This window comes from Lytechinus variegatus, chromosome 2, assembly GCF_018143015.1.
Source record: "Lytechinus variegatus isolate NC3 chromosome 2, Lvar_3.0, whole genome shotgun sequence".
NCBI lineage: Eukaryota > Metazoa > Echinodermata > Echinoidea > Temnopleuroida > Toxopneustidae > Lytechinus > Lytechinus variegatus.
The window spans coordinates 36,244,789-36,264,155 of record NC_054741.1 but is presented as its reverse complement, the minus strand read 5'-3'; the positions used below and the strand labels follow the sequence as shown (position 1 = coordinate 36,264,155).

The 19,367-nt window shown below is 35.1% G+C and overlaps 1 protein-coding gene across 1 annotated transcript in view; it reads right to left on the bottom strand.

The window, feature by feature from the left end:
- LOC121407977 (protein naked cuticle homolog 2-like) overlaps positions 1 to 18,179 on the bottom strand; it is a 32,454-nt gene extending 14,275 nt beyond the window's left edge. Inside the window, exons 1-3 of the mRNA XM_041599262.1 lie at positions 18,000 to 18,179; positions 8,870 to 8,908; positions 8,268 to 8,392 (exon numbers count right to left, since the gene is read on the bottom strand). Of these exons, the coding sequence (XP_041455196.1) occupies positions 8,268 to 8,392; positions 8,870 to 8,908; positions 18,000 to 18,030 (195 nt within the window). The 5' untranslated portion in view covers positions 18,031 to 18,179. The remainder of the gene's footprint in view (positions 1 to 8,267; positions 8,393 to 8,869; positions 8,909 to 17,999) is intronic.
- Between the last annotated feature and the right edge of the window lie 1,188 nt (positions 18,180 to 19,367).

Genomic DNA, 19,367 nt, shown 5'->3' with positions numbered 1-19,367 from the left:
ATTACCAGCAATCCAAATTGTCCATGAATTCCCACTCTGTACAAAGTTCATTTGTATAATATTACATAGGGCCTATATACGCCCTATTTATTTTTTAATGAAAGTTTTACTCAATTTACGATATGGTTTGGTGTTCAAGCTTAAAAAGGGGGAAAGCTCTTTATACATGCATCTTTTAGACAGATTATTCAAACTTGGTATGAAGGCATACATTACAATACATATCGTCTACTCATACGGCTGCCACTAGTAGTGGTTTCAGTTTTTCAAGTTTGAATTGCGAAGACTACATGCACCCCATTCTTTTTGGCGGCCATACTGAATGGATTAGACTCGGCTGATGACAGACTCCTCTTCAGCGCAGAAGAAATCCACTGACAGCTTATTTCACTAAGAATACTTGGCTCTCAACAAAATGCATTTTAAAGGGAAGTAGGGAACTATCAACCAACTATCATGTGGACAAAATCGAAAAAATGGCACATTAACATCAATGAACAATAATAAAGCATGTTTCAAGATTTTGGATTTATGTAGGCCCCAATTTCAATTGTGAGAATATATTGCTCAAAGTCATTTTAAATACTATATAGTATGCCACTAGCCGAATGGACAAAAAAAATGCTAATTTTACTGAGCAGGCATACCTACATGTACATGTAGATTAGTCATTAGAGTACAAATAGGCAGATAAACTCGAAAACAGCCCCCCCCCCCCTGAAAGAAGCAAAAAGAGATCTATTCCTAATTTCTGAACCTGATTTCCACTCTAAATGGGAAAAGGAAGGCAGAAATGTTTTTAAAAAATTAAAAAAAAAGATATTCCCACTATTAATCTTCTATTAAACCCAGCAAGGTCAAGTATTACATGCAGGCATATTATTATGGAATTGATAAGCCTATGTACATGTACATGTACTGCACAAAGGGACAAAGCTTGCAGAATAAGAAATAAGCAATCCCCAATGTAAACAAAAATAGATGTACATAGGCCTATATACAGATGTAGGCCTACTTGTAATTACAACCAAGTGCAGCAAGTTAAGATCATGAGATAATTCACTGCCTATACACTATTACTATTACAGTACTAGTACAGCTACAGCAATAAGCTCCGTGGTATGTATTCTGACTATGCATACAGATCTATACAAAAGGCTTTGCATTTGAAAGCCTTCTCTCACTCTCTCAGTTCTTCTATGCACAGGTCAATTTTCGGACAGTCTTCGACATCCAGCATATTGCACAATTTTATTCATGCAGTTTGCAACACAACCAATTATGAGAATATATCCAAGAGAATGAATGGCATTAATAACACGGGACAAATTAATGGACAAAGGCGGCAGAGTGGCCAATATGATTTCGCTATAATTTAGGGGCATTACCCTGAATGAGGTAATTTGGCGAGGACGCCGATAGCTAGCAGGCCTGCAGAAACATCAAATTCATTAATATGAAGTACAAGTACTTGTACTGTAGTCTTGTACAAAATAACTAGTTGTACTGCAAATAAAGCAGAGAATTGTTAAGTGGTATGGCATACAGTGAATTGCAAATAAATAAAACAATTCTTCTGTTTCCATCAATTATTGATGATACAGTTCATGGTACACTGTGTATACTGTTGTGGGCATGTACATTTTTCTTTTTATGTCCTGAGTCAAAACACACAAACTCTACAGTATAATCCTCATTCTATTGTGCAAATTATTCATGTACTTAAAGGACAAGTCCACCCCAACAAAAAGTTGATTTGAATAAAAAGAGAAAAATCCAACAAGCATAACACTGAAAATTTCATCAAAATCGGATGTAAAATAAGAAAGTTATGACATTTTAAACTTTCGCTTTTAAAATTTAAAAAAAAAATACAGTTATACAGTGTATGCACATCCTGGCTGGTATGCAAACTAGGAGACTATGACGTCATCCACTATTTTTCTTTTGTATTTTATTTATGAAATATGAAATATTCTAATTTTCTCCTCATTTTAAGTGATACAACAATTAATTCCTACCTGAACATGTGAAATTAGCATTGTGTAATACTATATGGTTCAGTCCAGTTGGTCCTAATATTTCAAATCTATAAAAAATGAAATATTGTACAATTCAAACAATAAAAAACAAAAGAAATAGTGAGTGAAGGACATCATCGACTGAGTCACCTAGTTGTGCATATCACTGTTTTGTGAAAAATATGCGAATCTTTAAAATGTCATAACTTTCTTATTTTACATCCAATTTTTATGAAATTTTCAGCACTACATATACATGTATGCTGGTCTGATTTTTCTCTATTTATTCAAGTCAGCATTTTCCTGGGGTTTACTTGACCTTCAACAGTATTACAGATGATGATTGTTTCAAAGAAAATAGGCCTGGCTACATGGTATACTACAGTACATGTACATGTACCATTGCACTCTATACATTATATGGACACTGATAATGACCTGACTTAGGGTGAAGGGTCATGGTCTTGCTTTCATATCCAGGTCATCTCAGGTTATTACAGTTCCCAAGAGAGGTCTTCATCTATGCTTGGAAGTTGCAACAGTGGTGTAGCCCATCATGTAAAACGGAAATCCACTCTGGCATTCAGTTCATTATGTACATGTACATGTATGTATATACACATACACTCCAAAAATGTTTAGAACTGTACAGGCCCTAACAATGGAGAAGGTTTAATGAGAATTAATCAAAGATTACTAAGCATACATACTGTACATGTATGTTCAAGCCAGATGAATTTCAAGTTATCTTCCCCCCCCCCCTTTATTTTTATGAAAAAATACCCAATTTGATTTGGTGAAGAAAGTTTTTTTTTTTCATTCAACAAAGTGTTCCCATGGAAACCAGTATTTTGAGCAATTTGAACTCATTGAGAAACATTCTTTTGCATCATAGTACACGTACATACATGTATGTATCACACCAACTGCATCATATGAATTGGTGTTGAATGTGTAGAATTCATGTACTTTATTTGGACTATTTCTATTTCAATCAGGAAAAATATGTGCATCCTCACGATATCAATTGATGATGCATCTGAAATAACATTGTGGTATGGTGCAGTAGGACACAGGCCTGGTTTACGAAAAGGATAAACTCCACTTTGAGTGACACTGACAGCATCATATCTGGCTTCAGGCAAAGTACATATTTGACATAGAAATGTTGAGGGAGAGATGGGTAGTGGAATTGGACTGCTGTACAGTACTATATGGATATGAAATCAAGGAGGCATAGGCCTACCTCCTTGATGAAATCTACATGAAAGGCTTGTACAGGTACATGTAGGTTATGTCTAAAACTGAGGAAAAGTACAGTTGTGCAGCATCACCATGCACATGAAGCCAGTGTTGCAGTCAGGATTTTGATGTACAAAAGTAATAACAAGTGACAGTTCATACACTATAAAGTCACTAACCATTTTCTGGTCTAACTACATGAAATGGCAATATGGATAATATTAATATCACCAGCATTGTACAAATCTGTATAACTTTTAGGCCTAAATTCAATGTTTGTGTATGCATATATATGTACATGTATGTGTGCACTATGTAGGTCCTGTAGCCACAATCATCCACCTACACCTTTAAGACAAACAATGGCCTTGAGGTATAATACCTCCAGTGTACTTCAGCCCAGGAAGACGTTGAGAGGTCATAGTTCAAGTACATTTGCAATCTTCTGAGATTAGAGTGAAGTCAAGTACCATCTTTTTTGCATTTCAACAATTTTCTTATCTCACTAATGGTTGAATGATACAAACATTGATTGATACACAAGTTGAGCAAGCCTTGTGCACTTGTTCAGCTGTACATGGTGTACATGTATGCCAGATTTTAGAGCCCTACATTACAGACTCAAATGTGAGAGAAAAATCAATTTTGAAATCTTTGCATTTCGGACATAATTCACTGAACCTATTCCTACAGTACATGTTAATTATAGTCTCCACTCTCCAGCCTCATCATGGGAGAACTTTGCCCAGATATAAACAGTGGAAACTAAAATAATAAATGTCCTAAAAATGCTGGAAATGGTCTATAACTGTAATACAATGTAGCAACACCTACATGTATAAACTAAAAAATTGGAATTTTCTTTTTTTTTCTCAGAGCCCCCATTTTTTAAATCATGATAATAATGCCTTACTATGGAACTTTATGACACCAACAATATTTCAGGTGTCAAATTGACAGTTGATTGATCCCTTTCCATTTGGCTTGTGACAAATCTTTGGCAAGTACTTGTTGAAAAGCACTTGTTTAAATACAGAGAGTGGGAAATTCATCATGATTATAATAACATGATATTGGGATTGTCTTGGCAGGCAGATATCTGGCGCTTTTCAGACTTGCTTAAAACTATGAACAGAAACTTTTTTACCACATGCCTCACCTGCAACTACTGACTCAGTGTGCTAAACTCATCAATAATTTTAAAAGAAGTTTGTACAGTTGTATTTTATTTCAACTCAAGCTGCCTATAATTTACTGTCAGGTTGTCATGAGTGGGAGACAAGCTAAAGAAAATTGATATTGCTTAATTCAAAATGACAAAATACAGGCTGCAGATCTTTACTTCAATCAACAAGAGTACTTCTTTTCATTTTTGCACTGCATGCACCTGTAACTAGCTACATGTTTTTGTTGTCATTCACTACATGTACATTGAAAGAGAAATTTATTAGATAAAAAGAATTCTCAGATACTTGTATTTTGATTTTGGGTGTGTCTCTGTTTTCTATTGCCTCCATACAAGTACAAATGTTGGTAGATACTTCTGTTTGTAAGCTTTTTTCATTAATTTCACAACATATGAATAGGCACACAAAACCCATGCATTACATATGACAAAGATGACTGTATTAATTCAGAATGTAGGAATTCAGTACAGAACTATAAATAAATGATGTTCAAAATATGGCACTGCTTTGTCCAACTGTAATTATAATCAATTATATATTACCACTGTGCAAACTGTCATAGAATGAGCTTGATTCTACTGTACAGTGTACATGAACACTGACCAATCACTACGCACTGTTGAGCTGTGCTTGAGCCTTGGGGTGTATCAATACATACCACTCACTGGAACTGGCATTGACCCTTTTCTTTGAAATTTGAATTCAATAGCCCTCCGCTCTTCTGCATACACCTGTGCCGTGTACGCAGGTCTACTACTAGCAAACCACTCTATTTTCCGTGTGACACTACTTTTGAGAAGCACTTGGGTCACCTGAATATTTACAAAGGAATTGAATAACGCTCTGACGTTTACTTGCCAATTTCATCAGTGAGTCTCCATTTAAATACCAAAGTATGCTGGCACTAAAAGTTTGGTACCGTACTAAAAACTTGCCCTTCCCTTTTAAATTTGTTCTGTGTACCACATGATTGCATGGGTGTGTATTCCCTGTACTTCTTTTAAATTATAATTTAAAAAATTATTTTTTTTTGGGGGGGGGGGGGGGTGGCTGAATGTGTATGGACACAAAGCAACATATTTTGATAGCCTCCACTTCCAAGTTCTAGAAAGATAGTATACTATAATGCCACATTCTGATGTCCATTTAACAGTGACATAATGTAGCTCAAATAATTACTCCTGAGGTGTTGTACAAAGATTTAGTAGGCCTTTGACTTAGGGTCACACTTAAATGCCTACATGCAGTTGTGTGCGTTGTAAAAGGCATGACCGCACTGGTCAGATCATGCCAAGAGGATCCGCACTTTTGCATATTAAATAAGATTGCATGTTGCATATCATATGCTGGTCTGCGACTCTACATCATGTACTTTGTGAAACACCACCCTGGTAATGCACTATAATTTGTATACATGTAGCATCCCTTTGAATGGTAGCAGGTTTATACAAACAATAACAATTCTTTAAATCTTTTCCCCATTGACCACTACTGATGATAAGCTCTCGGAAGTACATGTACACAAAATCATCTAGGATACATGCAGGACTAATGTAAACAGTGCACATTCTAATACAGAAAGTATGGAACTTGGTAGTTCATTGCATTCATCACTGGGTTTGTCCTTCTTGTTCATGCCATGGCTGTATGGCCTGATCTCTACCACCCAGTACGATCTTGACTCACAATGAACGTGACCGGCCATGCACCCTGTGGAGCATGTGGAGACCTTGTTTCAGGCTCTCTGTTCACACTGTTATCTGAGGTGAGTTTCTTGGGCCTGGGAGAATACATTCTCCAATATCACAATCTGAACCATCATGCACGTAGGTGGTTTCAGACCACCTCGAACTTCATCAGTTTCAGTTATAAAGGCAGTGTGAAAGCAAATTATGCGTAATCTCCCCGAAAGAAAATAACTGCTTCAAGCCTGTGTATAGCCTTGGTAAAGGGTCAATAATGTGATTGATAATCGAATATCATCTATTAAAAATATGACAGTCTTACTGAAGCGTAGAGACCATTAGATATTTTTCCAACTGCACTTCTCTGAGAAAATTTCAAATATTCAAATCTGGATATATAGCACCCTCTCTCTGCGATGCTTGTTTTAAATTAAAAAATGGGCATTCAAGCATTTATCTTATAAATTTAGTGATTAGATATCCAAAAGTTACAGACAAAGAACATATCTTGAAAGTTTCAGCCCATTCCATGATTTGGAATAGGATTTAATTGAAAGACAAAAACACACAGATATTTTCATTTGATCGGGTGACCCGATCAAGTTAAATTTCGATGTAAAATCGCAAAATTTATCCTGTAAAACACATTTTCATTTCATATCCTCCACATCATAACTGTTATAGGGCATATCCATTCATATTAGCTAGCAATGAATTGGAATAGTGATAGGTGCATTTTGGTGGATTTACCTGTACACAGGGCCCTTGTCTAAAGCCTACTGTGGCTCAGAGTCTAATTCCAAGCTGTGGAGACAGCTTAAAGGGGGAGTGAACTGTGTGTGGTCTCTCATTGACTGTGTGTTATGAATACATAGTCTTAAAATATATGTTTTCAGATATCCACTAATACATGTACAGAGAAAAAATTGAAACATAATTGTATTCATATCTACATTGTATTGAGAAACTACATGTAAAATGTTTTGAGAGGAAAAGTAATTGTTTTGCTACTTGGTAAACATAAATATTGTGGTGTAAATGTATTGAGTACGTATCCTCCCCTCCAGCGATAGTCTGAACTCTGGATCTCTTGCCTGTAATATGATCGTTGTTCATGGTAGGGGGCTAGCAAAGTACAGGGTGATCTCTGATTCTATAGATTAGTGAGAACTTGGAACATACAAATTTTACATTCTCTGTGTAGAGTTGATGCAAAACCATAGGGAACTGATGAATAATAATGTAGGCCCTACTTGTTTGTAAAAAATGAACAAAATGTGGTGCATCAGCATTACAACATATAGCACTACTATATTGCACACATACACTGTACCTGCACATTGTAATTACAGTGAGAACAAACTCATGAAAAGAAATGTGGTGTTTCCTTCAGGAGCTAACATAAAGACAATGTAGGTGAAAAACTACACTACTGTCAGTCAATGCTTTCATACTTCATTATTGAAATTGGAAAAAAATATCTTAATATTATTGTTGGACCTAAGCCAAAAATTGCTTTTCTTCCAAATGTAGAGTACAGGCTATGGAAATTTTTAACAATTATCAACATGAAAGATTCAACACTGACAATGAATAGGCAAGAAAAAGTAAAAATATATAAATTCATGAAGATTTTTTTTTAAATCCAATTCTGTACTTCAAATTCATGTTTGATTATCCCAGTACAGAAATATTTTTTTTGTCTTAATTAGCAATATCATAAATTTTGTACGAGCAACTCTAATCATTCTCTACAGGATCAGATTGACTTCAGAAACACTTAGATTCTAAATCCACATCCAATCAATGGTACATGTAATACACAATCTGGTGGTTCTTCAAAACATTTAAAAGTGGACCCTAATGACAATTACATGTATGTATATTTCAAAACATGTACATTTACATCAGTTTCCCGGGGTTAGTTTCTCAAAATCATCACAAGTTCTTGAACAGCCCACAGAAACCAAGGAGATAGAGGTGATATTTTCTTGCAGAAACAACTCTTACTTTTATGGAAGACTCCATTTGTTCTATACAAATAGCATTTCAACAGAATGTCCGCATTCTCAAGATTTTGCATTTTTTTATGAAATACTGAATGTTCAATGGTGAAAATTCTATGAACTTACAGGTTGGCCATGGTGGTTGTTTTTACAGCCTGGTATGTGGTCAGGTGACCCATCAGCTGTCCAAAGATGCTCTTCTGAATCTCGATACCGTGCATTGATACACCCTCTCAAGATGTAAGAATCACCTAAAACGGAACAAAGAATACACTAGTGTTAACCGGAATACACGGTTAACTGGAAAGAGAAGAGTCACTGCAATATGATTAGGCTATGTATCTTTTATCTTTTCCAGTTTAACTGATAATAAGGAGCTTATTTAAGATATATATAAATATTATCTGTATTTGTCTTTTCAATATTTAATCATTCTCACTGCAATGTTTCAGATATATACATCACACAACTTCTCATAGCACTTATTGAAGAATGCTTGAATGCTTGAGTGCCTGATCAAGGAAGCCGTGCTAAAGCCGGGGTAATAATAACATTAACAAGAAGAGACTGCTGGGAAAACAGTTTTCAGAAATGAAGTGGCTACCCACAGTAAAATATGACGTTATTATTATTATCATTATGATATCATAATAAAAAAAATTTGAAGAATTATTAGATGTTCTACCAAGAGAAAATGTGGAACTTACATGTAATTAAAGATAACTTACCTTCTGGATTTTCTCTTCTTTTGTAACTCCAAGACCAGTCTGAAAAAAAATAATAAAATACTTTGCAAGTTCATTACTATCAATATTCAAATCAACAATATTGAATTGAATTGACCTGTTTGAGTATTAAAACAACATCAAATAGGCAGCTCACAGACTGAAAATGTTCATACAAACATAAATCAAAGTGATCAAACTAAGTTAAGAGTAAAGACACAGATCATTGACAATATGCCAACCATGTCTGACAAAATTTTTAAAATGTGACAAGATCTGTGTTTGATAAGAGAATACACAAGATATACAAAGAGAACTAAATAAATGAGAATAAAAATGGTTAAAAGCATATTTAGCAAATGTGATAGAAAAAAAATGTAGCCATTGTATAGATTGAATAGGAATTTATAAGCAAAACATATTACGCTGGGTGAATTAAGAACATTAAATTACATGTAGTCAAAAGAAGTTAATGTCAAAAGAACTTACATAACTTCCAATGTGAAATTCAGCAATAGTCATTAAGTTACATAGAGAAATTGAGATAGATGATAGATCTATACATTTAATACTCTCGAGATATTGCACATTATTTTGCAGATAAATTAGACGGATTAGAAATACATGTAGGCAGTAATATTAAAATGGGAACAAAACTGAATTAATTAAACAAACTTAAGAAAATATTTCAAAGAAAACAGCAGATCTTGCAACCATAATTATTAGTTTCATTTATTGCAAAGATTGTACTTATAAGAATACTCAGGAGGAATTTTGTAAGTTTAAACATAAAAATATTACATTAAAGTGATTCAGATAACATTAATCACACATACACATATGTGCCATCAATATTGCACAAAATATGAAGTTAAATATGACATTTGTGGATGAAATTGCATTAAAATAAAAATAATAAACAATGAATAATAATAATACCCCGTAATAATAAACAGTGGAGTGGGACGCATCATGCCCTTTTAAAACCCAGGATTACAATATTACTCTTCCTTTATAGTTAAAGGTATTTTTAGGATTGTACGATAATAGGGAGTCCTAATATGCAGGTCTGAAAGCTACATGTATGCAGTGTGCACCACTCATCACCCATGCAATTCAATGGCAAAATGCTCTATGGAACTGTGACGAACGATTCCTCTTAATTTTTTCTACAGAGCAGAAGCTGCAATTACTAATACTGCAAATGCAAATACTAATTTACAAAGAGTTGGCAGTACTAAATTTCTTGGGGTAACCATTGATAATAATCTTTCCTGCAAAGAACACGTTGATCACATTTGTTATTTCGAGAAATATTGGTATCATAAACAAAGTAAAATTTTTCTTTCCCACTCATATACTATAATTTGTATTCAACTTTGATCCTGCCTCACTTAAACTACGGTATAACAGCATGGGGGAATTTTGATGACTGCCTCCTGAACAGAATTTTACTTTTGCAGAAAAAGGCTATTCATATTATTCATCATGCAGATTTTCGTTCACACACTGACAAACTTTTCTATAAATATAATATTTTGAAGATTGGTGACTTGTATCGATACAATCTCGGAAAACTCATGTATAGTTTAGATAAAAATGAACTTCCAAATATTTTTTATTTCATGTTTACTAAAAATGTCGATATTCATCATTATCCTACTAGGTCCGCCGGGCTCTTTCATCAACCAAAAGCTATAACCATCCTTTTGAATAAAACATTTATTTTTACAGGTATCAAACTTTGGAACTCCCTTATAGAATCATTACGTAACAAACCAACACATTTAAGTTTCAGTCGAGGGTTAAAAAAAATTCTTATCCTTGGGTATAAACCCCAGAACTCAAACATTTCTGTGTATCTACCACATCTTGTTCTTCTTCCCTTCTTATTTTCTTCCTTCTTCTCTTTCCCCCTCCCTCTCACATTTCTTTTTGTTCTTTCTCTTCCTATCACCATGTCTAGTTCTATTGCTTTTCTTATTTTCCTGTTTGTCTATGTTTTTGTAGTGTGTTTTGTTTTGTTTCTTTTCCTTTTTTTGCTATCTTGTCCTGTTTTGGTTTGTGTGCCTTTTTTGTTTTTGTCTTTGTTTTGTTTTTAGTATTTGTCCTGTCTTGTCCAAGTGATTGTCTGTTCAAACACTCCTGAACTCATGGTTTTTTTTTTATACAGCAGGGGTATGATATATTTTTTTGTTAATTGTAACATAGATAGTACACATAAAAAGCTTGACCCACTAGTATTCTTTTTCATTGTATAAACTTGTTAATTTACAATTTGAATTTCATTGGTCAAAGATATACTTTAACTATTTATTGCAGGGAACCCATACTGACAAGCTTTGCTTTCCAGTGGGTTCCCTTTTTTCATGTCTGTATATTATATTTTTTGTGTTTTTCTATACATTGTAACTTTTGTTAAATTTTGGAATGAAAAAGAATAAATGCAATCAATCAATTAGTGCAATGAATAAATAAATGCATAAAAAACTACAACTGTTTGGAATTTTTGAGCTATAAATATTCACTTTGTGTCTTTACTTTCATATTTTCCTATTATTAATAAGAACATATTATAGAAATTTGAGGCATAGGAAATATTATTTCTTTGGCATGAAGCCATGATTAATTGAGTGCATAGCTTTTAATTATTAAACTAAGTCTAACTAAGTCTAGCTCTAAACTAGGCTAAGCCTAAGCCAGGGCCAGGCCATAATTTAGCCTTACTTAGTCCCCCCCCCCCCCCCCCACTTTATGATCCGCGGCACCGCCGCCCTAAAGTTTCTTTTCTTGGTTTAGCTAAATTTATCCATCTCCACTCCCTAGACAGAGTCCAGAGAGAGAGAGAATGGCTAGTGCCTAGCAAGCTTCATTTATTTTAGGGCACCCTAGACTAGTCTGGAGCTAGCACTGCACTGGCATCACGTCGACACTCCCGATCGAGCCAGCGCCCGGGCGGCTGGCGGTCCGATCCAAAGACCTTATAATATATTACTAGACCGAAAGCTGCGCGCGCGTTCAGCACAAAACAAATGAGATTAGGCTCCGCCTACCGCGATCATTTGAAGACAAAAATAAGCCCCCATTGACATTCATGAGCGTAAATATATTCATATTCCGCCCTTTTCATTGGCTAAGAGCGTCATTAATACGCGATTTCCCCGATTCTTTGTCATCGATACTAGTGGTATCGTGTTACAGAAGTAATTATTCATTTGACCTCATTACGTCATCTAATTTATTCATTCTGAACCCGAATCTGAAACTTTTCTTTCCACACAAAAATGGACCTACGAACACTCCGGTGAGTACGTATAAATTGATATAACCACATGAATTCAGTGGACTATTTACAAATTTCACACAGTATTTTGTGATCTCAGGTTATTTCTCTACCAAATTAGAGAGTTTGCTATCATTCTTCTGTTAAAGGAAAGCAGAATTTGGTCTTTGAAATTGAAGTTAGATTGTCATCGTCGCCCAGTGCAGCCTGTATGTTGCTTGCAGTGTTGCGGTTATGCCGCTGTGTTAACCACATGTATTTTGTATGGGCTCCTACTCCTAGCCGATTGGTCATCGAGAGAATTTCGGGCCGGTTTGGTTCATTTCCAATTAACAAGGACCAACCCATGATTGATTAAATCAAGAAGAATGAAGCTTCTTTTTGTATACTGTAACGTTAGATCTAGAGGGAGATCTGCATCTATCTTCAGTAGATCGAAACCCAGTCAGGAATAAACTGTGAAGTGGAGTGTGGATGAAGATATATTGCCTGTCATTGTGTCAATCCTCACTTTCAGTTTCAGATATCAAATTTATTTTGCATAACTTCAGGCTTCTGCATTTAGCCCCCATAGGCGGGGGGACGTGTCCCCCCTAAATTTTAGGTGGGGGGACGGTCCCCCCTAAATTTTTTTGCTACCTTTTTTTTTTTTTTTGCTTGTCAATTTTTTTCCCTGCGTCCCCCCCCCCTAAATTCACGTGGACCCCCATTGAAACGTGTGTTGTCCCCCCCCTAAAATTTAGGTTGATTACCTTTTTTTTTTTTTGCTTGTCAAAATTTTTTGGAGCACATGTCCAATTTTTTACATGTGTCCATCCCGAAATTTCAGGTAGACACCCCAAAATTTTTTTTCCTTCCGCCGCCAATGTTAGCCCCACCCATTTTAACTTATTGTTATTGGGTCTATAGTTAGACTCTGTCTTAGAAATAACTAGACCAAAAGCTTCAGTCTCTCTATTTTGGTTGTTCCGCTGAACTGTGTTGGCTCACTCACGAATAGTTAATGTCAGAAATTGTTGAATAAATCCCCAGAAACGACGGTTATTCCTGTAGAGGTCTATAAGAAATAATATGCTGCTCTGCATGTTTGTCTTATTATCAATAGGCTAGATCTAGGACCTAGATCTAGATAGGCCTAACGTTAGATCTAATTTCTAACTTGGTTAGAAACCAGCAACTAGTGTTGCTTCTTATTATTATAGACTTAGATCTACGGTACTTTACTTTTATTTATCGATGCTTTCTAATTCTAGGCCAACCTAATTCAAATCTAGTCATCTAAATTATACTTTCCCAACCCGCGACACTTACCCCAGGCCCAGGGCTTATGATCTAGGTCTGTAATTTAGGCCTAGATCTAGGTCTGGGCCTAAACGACTCCATTCACGTGTACGAGTATGTCAGTGTCAGTGGACCAAGGACTAGATCTAATCTTGGTCAATAATGGCAATGAAGTTTAAACTTTTAGCCAGGAATAAAAGTCAGACATCAAATCCATATAGGTCCTAGGCCTAGATCTCAGTTTAGAACCAAAGCTTTACTTTCTAGGTCTAGATAGATCGAGAGTCCATCGTTACTATCTAGATCTAGACCTACGAGTAATTTAGATACGCGAATGCTGTTGCACAGCTCTGAGTCTTGGACTAGATTATCATTTTCTTACAAATAGATCTAGACCCAGTGCATGAGATGAAATTAAAAGATGCAGATTTTATTTTTTTGGGGGGGCAGACATTTGAAAAAATTTTGAGAAACCTAAAATTCAGAAAGCGAGGGCCAGAAGTAACCAATATTACCTATGGCCGTTTTGTGCATTTTCTAAAATAAAATTGAAGGATGTCATGCAATTCTTTTTTTGAAGGCTTTCACATTTCAGCTCTTACCCAAATCCCTCCCCTATACAAACGGCCATGAAAAATATCACTTCTTATTATTGTACTCTTTTCTTTCACAAACAGGTTGAGTTTGAAGAACAAGAAAAACGGGTTGAGTTTGAAGGACAAGAAAAACCGTATAGAGGTCTACCTATGTGGTTCAAGATGATGATCATAAGTGCATGCATCATTTTGCAGATTTTCATCCAGGTATTAAAGTTAAACTAACCCATTCAAAATTACAGATACATTACATGCATTGAATGTTAACCATGTTTACATTAAATAAAAATAACCTGAGCCACTAAGAGGTAGGATCTGTACTGAACATACACTTCTTAAATATATAGGCTCTCGAGTCTAAAGTAGAACCAATGTCAAAAGATATGTACTTTGGGCAAATTTATAAAATTAGGTCATGTCCTTGATCTACTAGTAATTAAATTGCCTTTTTATTTCCTATTTGTTTATAAACAAAGCAATATTTATTTTTCATGAGTTATATTTTATAAAATTCATTTTATTCATTCTTTAGTGTGATATTCATATTTCATATTTGTAGATTTACAATTTTTTTTTTGGTTTTACATTTTGTCTAATAGGATGATGCAGTTTGACAATTTCCATGGAGGTGATTGATGATGATAAATAATTGGTGAAGTAGGTCTAATAGAACAGTGCCTGGACCACAAAGAGAAACACAAACTACAGCGGTTATATGAGTGAGTGAGCTAGTTAGTGATTATTTTTGATAATGGAGGTTGTTCACATTTTTTTGGCAACAAATAGACCTGCCTTTGAAAAACCCATTTCAATTTTGTTTTTAGATTATAGTTATTGTCGTTTTTAATTACAGATCAAAATATTCTGTGCAACAAAACATATCAACTTTAATTCTGTCTATTCATATAATTTACATATGTTAATTTATATATTCATATTTACAAGAAATCTCTGTCATTTTTTCAAAGAGTACATGTAGTTAGAATGGAGAGTGGTATGTAAACTGCAGAGAACATGTTTAAGTGATATAGAAGTACAAGTTTATAATTAGTAGAAGTAAGATTTCCTATGGTATGTGTTGAAGAAACATATATATGCATAGTCTCACTTTTCTTAAAACATTTGTTTTATAAATCATGACAATTTAATTGATTTTCTTTCTCTATTTTTTTCAATCTACAGGACTAGTGTAACAGATGTTTTCATTCAAGTAATCCAACTATTCAACATTGAAGACTTAGGAACCACTGGCACGTGATGAAGATGGAAAAGGTTTTTTTTCCAAGTCCAATTTAAAAAAAAATTATTATCACAACCCAAATTCATGACGTATGAAATTTCTTATTGATTTTCATTAAAATTGGTCGCAAAGAGAGAAGCTATAAACATACAAATAGGAGCAGCGGATTGAAGTTGCTTGAAAGTGGGGGGGGGGGGCACAGGGAAAATGCTGTTTTATGTGAAATTTTTAAAAAGTTGCGAGCGAGCAAAATTTTGACATTTTAAAAACAAATATCCAATTTTGTGATAGATTTCGACAAAATATTCAAAATGATATATTTCACCCTTTGCTTTCCTTTATTTTCTTTTTTTTCTTGGTCGTGATTTTTTTTGGGGGGGCAAGAGCATTGGCGGCGGAAGGCAAAAAATTTAGGGGGGTCAACCTGAATTTATCCACCTAAATCTTAGAAGGGACCACAATAATTTCCAGCAAGAAAAAGGTTGTCAACCACAATTTTAGGGGGGCCACAATAATTTTAAGGGGGGGTCTACCTGAATTTAGGGGGGACACAGGAAAAAAAATGTGACGAGCAAAAAAAAAAGATGCGAAACTGCTTATATACCCCACTCACATGAATTATTAAACTTAATGCACACAGTATTTCCTTCAGAAGTATATCATAGAAATTAAAATATTGTTTTCTTGTTTCAAAGGGCACTCGTCATGGTGACCATAAAACAGATCCTTCTCAAGTGAAAGGGGCACATAATAAATTCTTTAGGAGCACTTTTCTTGGGTAAAAGGGGACAGTTATTCAAGTAAGGGCACTTTCAAGAAGGCGAGGGGGCACTTTTGGCTCTCAGATGGAAGGGCACAGAACACGTGGGGGGGGCATTTTTGGGTAAAAAAATGCATATAAGGAAGAGCACTAATTGGTATTACCTAAAACAGGTTCTCATCAGGTGAAAGGGACACAGTACACGTTCGTGATGGGTCATTTTCTTGCATAAAAAGGCACTTTTCAGTGCTTCAAAAATTAGGGGGAATTGTGCCCCCCCCCCCCAGCATACAAACACAAATTTCTTTTGGTTCAAACTATTAACATACGCTTAAGAAAAAGGTAAAGCTTAATCCTCTGATAATTTCTGGATAATTAATAAAATTCACCACTAACCAGAGAATTCCTTCATGTCTTTCATTTGTGTTCATATAGTATTTGTACAGAACTAACTGAATGAAAGGGATTTGGAATTGGCAAAATTCAAAATGAGACGGAGATCGAGAGAGGGAAAGAGTGATGAGAAGTGGGTTGAAAAGAGATGAGAAAGAAATGGAGGGGCACATAATTAAGAAGAGATAATTTAGAGGGGGTGGTGAGAGAGCTGATGTTGGAAGTAGGAACAAAAGGGGTGGAAGAGAAATAAGACGAGATTTTTGGAAACCAGGAGACAGATAACAAGTGGGAAAATTAGAAGGAAATATATGAAAAGTTAAGTAGCAAAAGGGGCTAGGGCCACTCCAAGAAAATCATTTTTTTAATTCTCCCATATCGCAATATTCTTATGCGAAAATGGATTTTCATGATACCCTACCATTAGAAATTAAAAAATTGGGTATAAAAGAAATCTACTTAACTTCATATTTTTTTAAGATATTATTTTCCAGAAAAATTATGTATGGACCTAACCCCTTTTGAAAAAAGTGAATTTTCTTTTTTTAGTTCACTTTTTTATGGGAATTTCAACTTTTTTATGGTATCATCTTATAGAGCTACTAAAAATCAATTAAGACATAAAAATCAAATTTGATTAAAAATTGACCTAACCCCTTTTAAAAGTGAGCTCTTCATATGTAGGAGAAAGGTGGCACAAAAGAACATGAGTGGGAAAATGATTAAATGGACAAAAAAACCAGGGTAAGAAATGCTGGAGAATAAAGGGGACAGGAAACATATTGAGCATGATAAACTGGGGCCCGTTTCATCAGGAGTTACAAGTACTAGTATGGTAACTACGAATACCAATCATAATCAAGGTTCCCACGGTTATCACAATAATAGCGATGTTTAAATAGCTCAGTGTAATTCATTATGAAACGGACGCCAGAAGAAAGCAGGCACGGGGATCCATGAAGATTTTAATTTTTTTTACTTCTCCAATAATTTTAACAAGAAATTACTCTTTTAGTGGTAAAAGTTATTTTTTCAGTATTCATACTCAACCAGTGAAAATGAATACCATCATTGTAATAACCATGATTTGCCCCCACCCCCAATCCCACCTTTTTACCTAATCGCGACTTGATCTACTCTTTTCATCTTCCCTTTTAGAATTAGCATAGGCTTTTAAGACGCAATACAATACAAACATTGTTTTGTTTTTAAGTGATATCGCTTGTGATATCGATACTTTATAAAGCGCAACGTATCGTCTCAGATTTGCGCTTGCTTGATTCGCTGAATCCTTCGCGTCACGAGCGCGTAACAAAATGAATACATTAATAAATTTGCCAAGTTGACCTTTGTCATTGCGCTGGTGTACGTATTGTCTAATACATGTACAAAACCACAGTTGACGAGGGAGCATCTTACGAAATTAATATTAATGGGGGCTTATTTTAGCTTCTAATGGATTAAACAAAATGGCGGTAGCTTCGGGGGCCTGGTCCGATCCTAGCGAAGCGTTGGTAGTGGCGTATCGCCTCGGGTAGCTCAGATTTAGAAAATGACCCGAGAAAAAAAAGAAAACTTACTTGATCCTGGCCTACTCTGAGATTTTCCCATCCTTGACTACATCAGGATTTGATAATCCATGCAAAATAAATCCAGTGCAGTGAAGAAATCGTTAAAATGCACAATTTTAGCGACAGATATCGTCGCAGAGATGTGGAGCAATATTGCAATGCAGCAAATGCAATATAGCTGCACGCACGCGCGCACGTACCCCACGAGCGCGCGCGACATCGCCACTCTCGCAGCCTCGCAGCTAATTGGCGCGCGCTCGCTGTAGATCTCTATGCTGTTCAAAGAAGATGCAAATAAAGTTTTGTTTTTTTTTTGGGGGGGGGGGGTGTTAGATATTAGTGATTAGATAATTTTGATTGATGAGTATTTGACAAAAGAAATAAAAACAAAACAAAAAAATAATAAAAGACGTTTAACCCCGTTTTCCCCCATCACAGTGCACAGCTCGGATGGTTGGGTGCATGTGAGCAAGTGACTTGAAAAAATATTAAAAATGCATTTTTTTAAATCATGTTTATCAGGTTGGGCCTAGGAGTCCATCACCCATTTTTTCTATTTAAAAATGATTGGCATAAACCTACTTTTAGGCCCTTTGTATTGCAATCATACAATTTTCACAGATAAAAGAAATCTTTGTACATTATCAATAACCAGCCCCCTTAAAAAGAGTGAGGGTTTTTAATTTGGTATTTCTTACTTGTGGGTTGCTTCAGGAACTGCAAGTTTGGAAATTGGAGAGGGTGCCTTTTTTCATTTCCATTATCTATGTTGAAATTACTATTTTTTCATTTAAACATATTATCAAAATGAATTTAACTAAGGGTGTATTTTGAAGAGAAAAAAATATGAAACCTACTCAGGAATGTTAACCTTTTGAAAGAGAAAACGTGAAATATATTATAGAACCTTCTTTACATGTTTTATTATTGTAGTTTCATACCGATTCCATGCATTGCATTGATTTGAAAATATTCTTAAAAAAAAACGAAAACAACTATTGTCAAGAGAAAGATAGAGAGGAAACCTTCGCTCTAGCTGGCGTTGGCCTTTGTGAACGCGGAAGGGGGGTCAAATAGGATAACAAAGTATGATGTAACGAAATCAGCGAACTTTATTAGCCTATTATAAATAATGACATTTTTTAGCATGAGATGGTTCCTTTGAATTGAATCTCCAAAACACGAAAAGATCATTCCTCAATCACACTATAAAGTCAACTCATGGGCAAAAAAGTGATATATATATGTATATATATATATATATATATATATATATATATGAAGAGCTTACTTAAAAAAAACGAAAACAATTATTGTCAAGAGAAAGATAGAGAGGAAATCTTCGCTCTAGCTGGCGTTGGCCTTTGTGAACGCGGA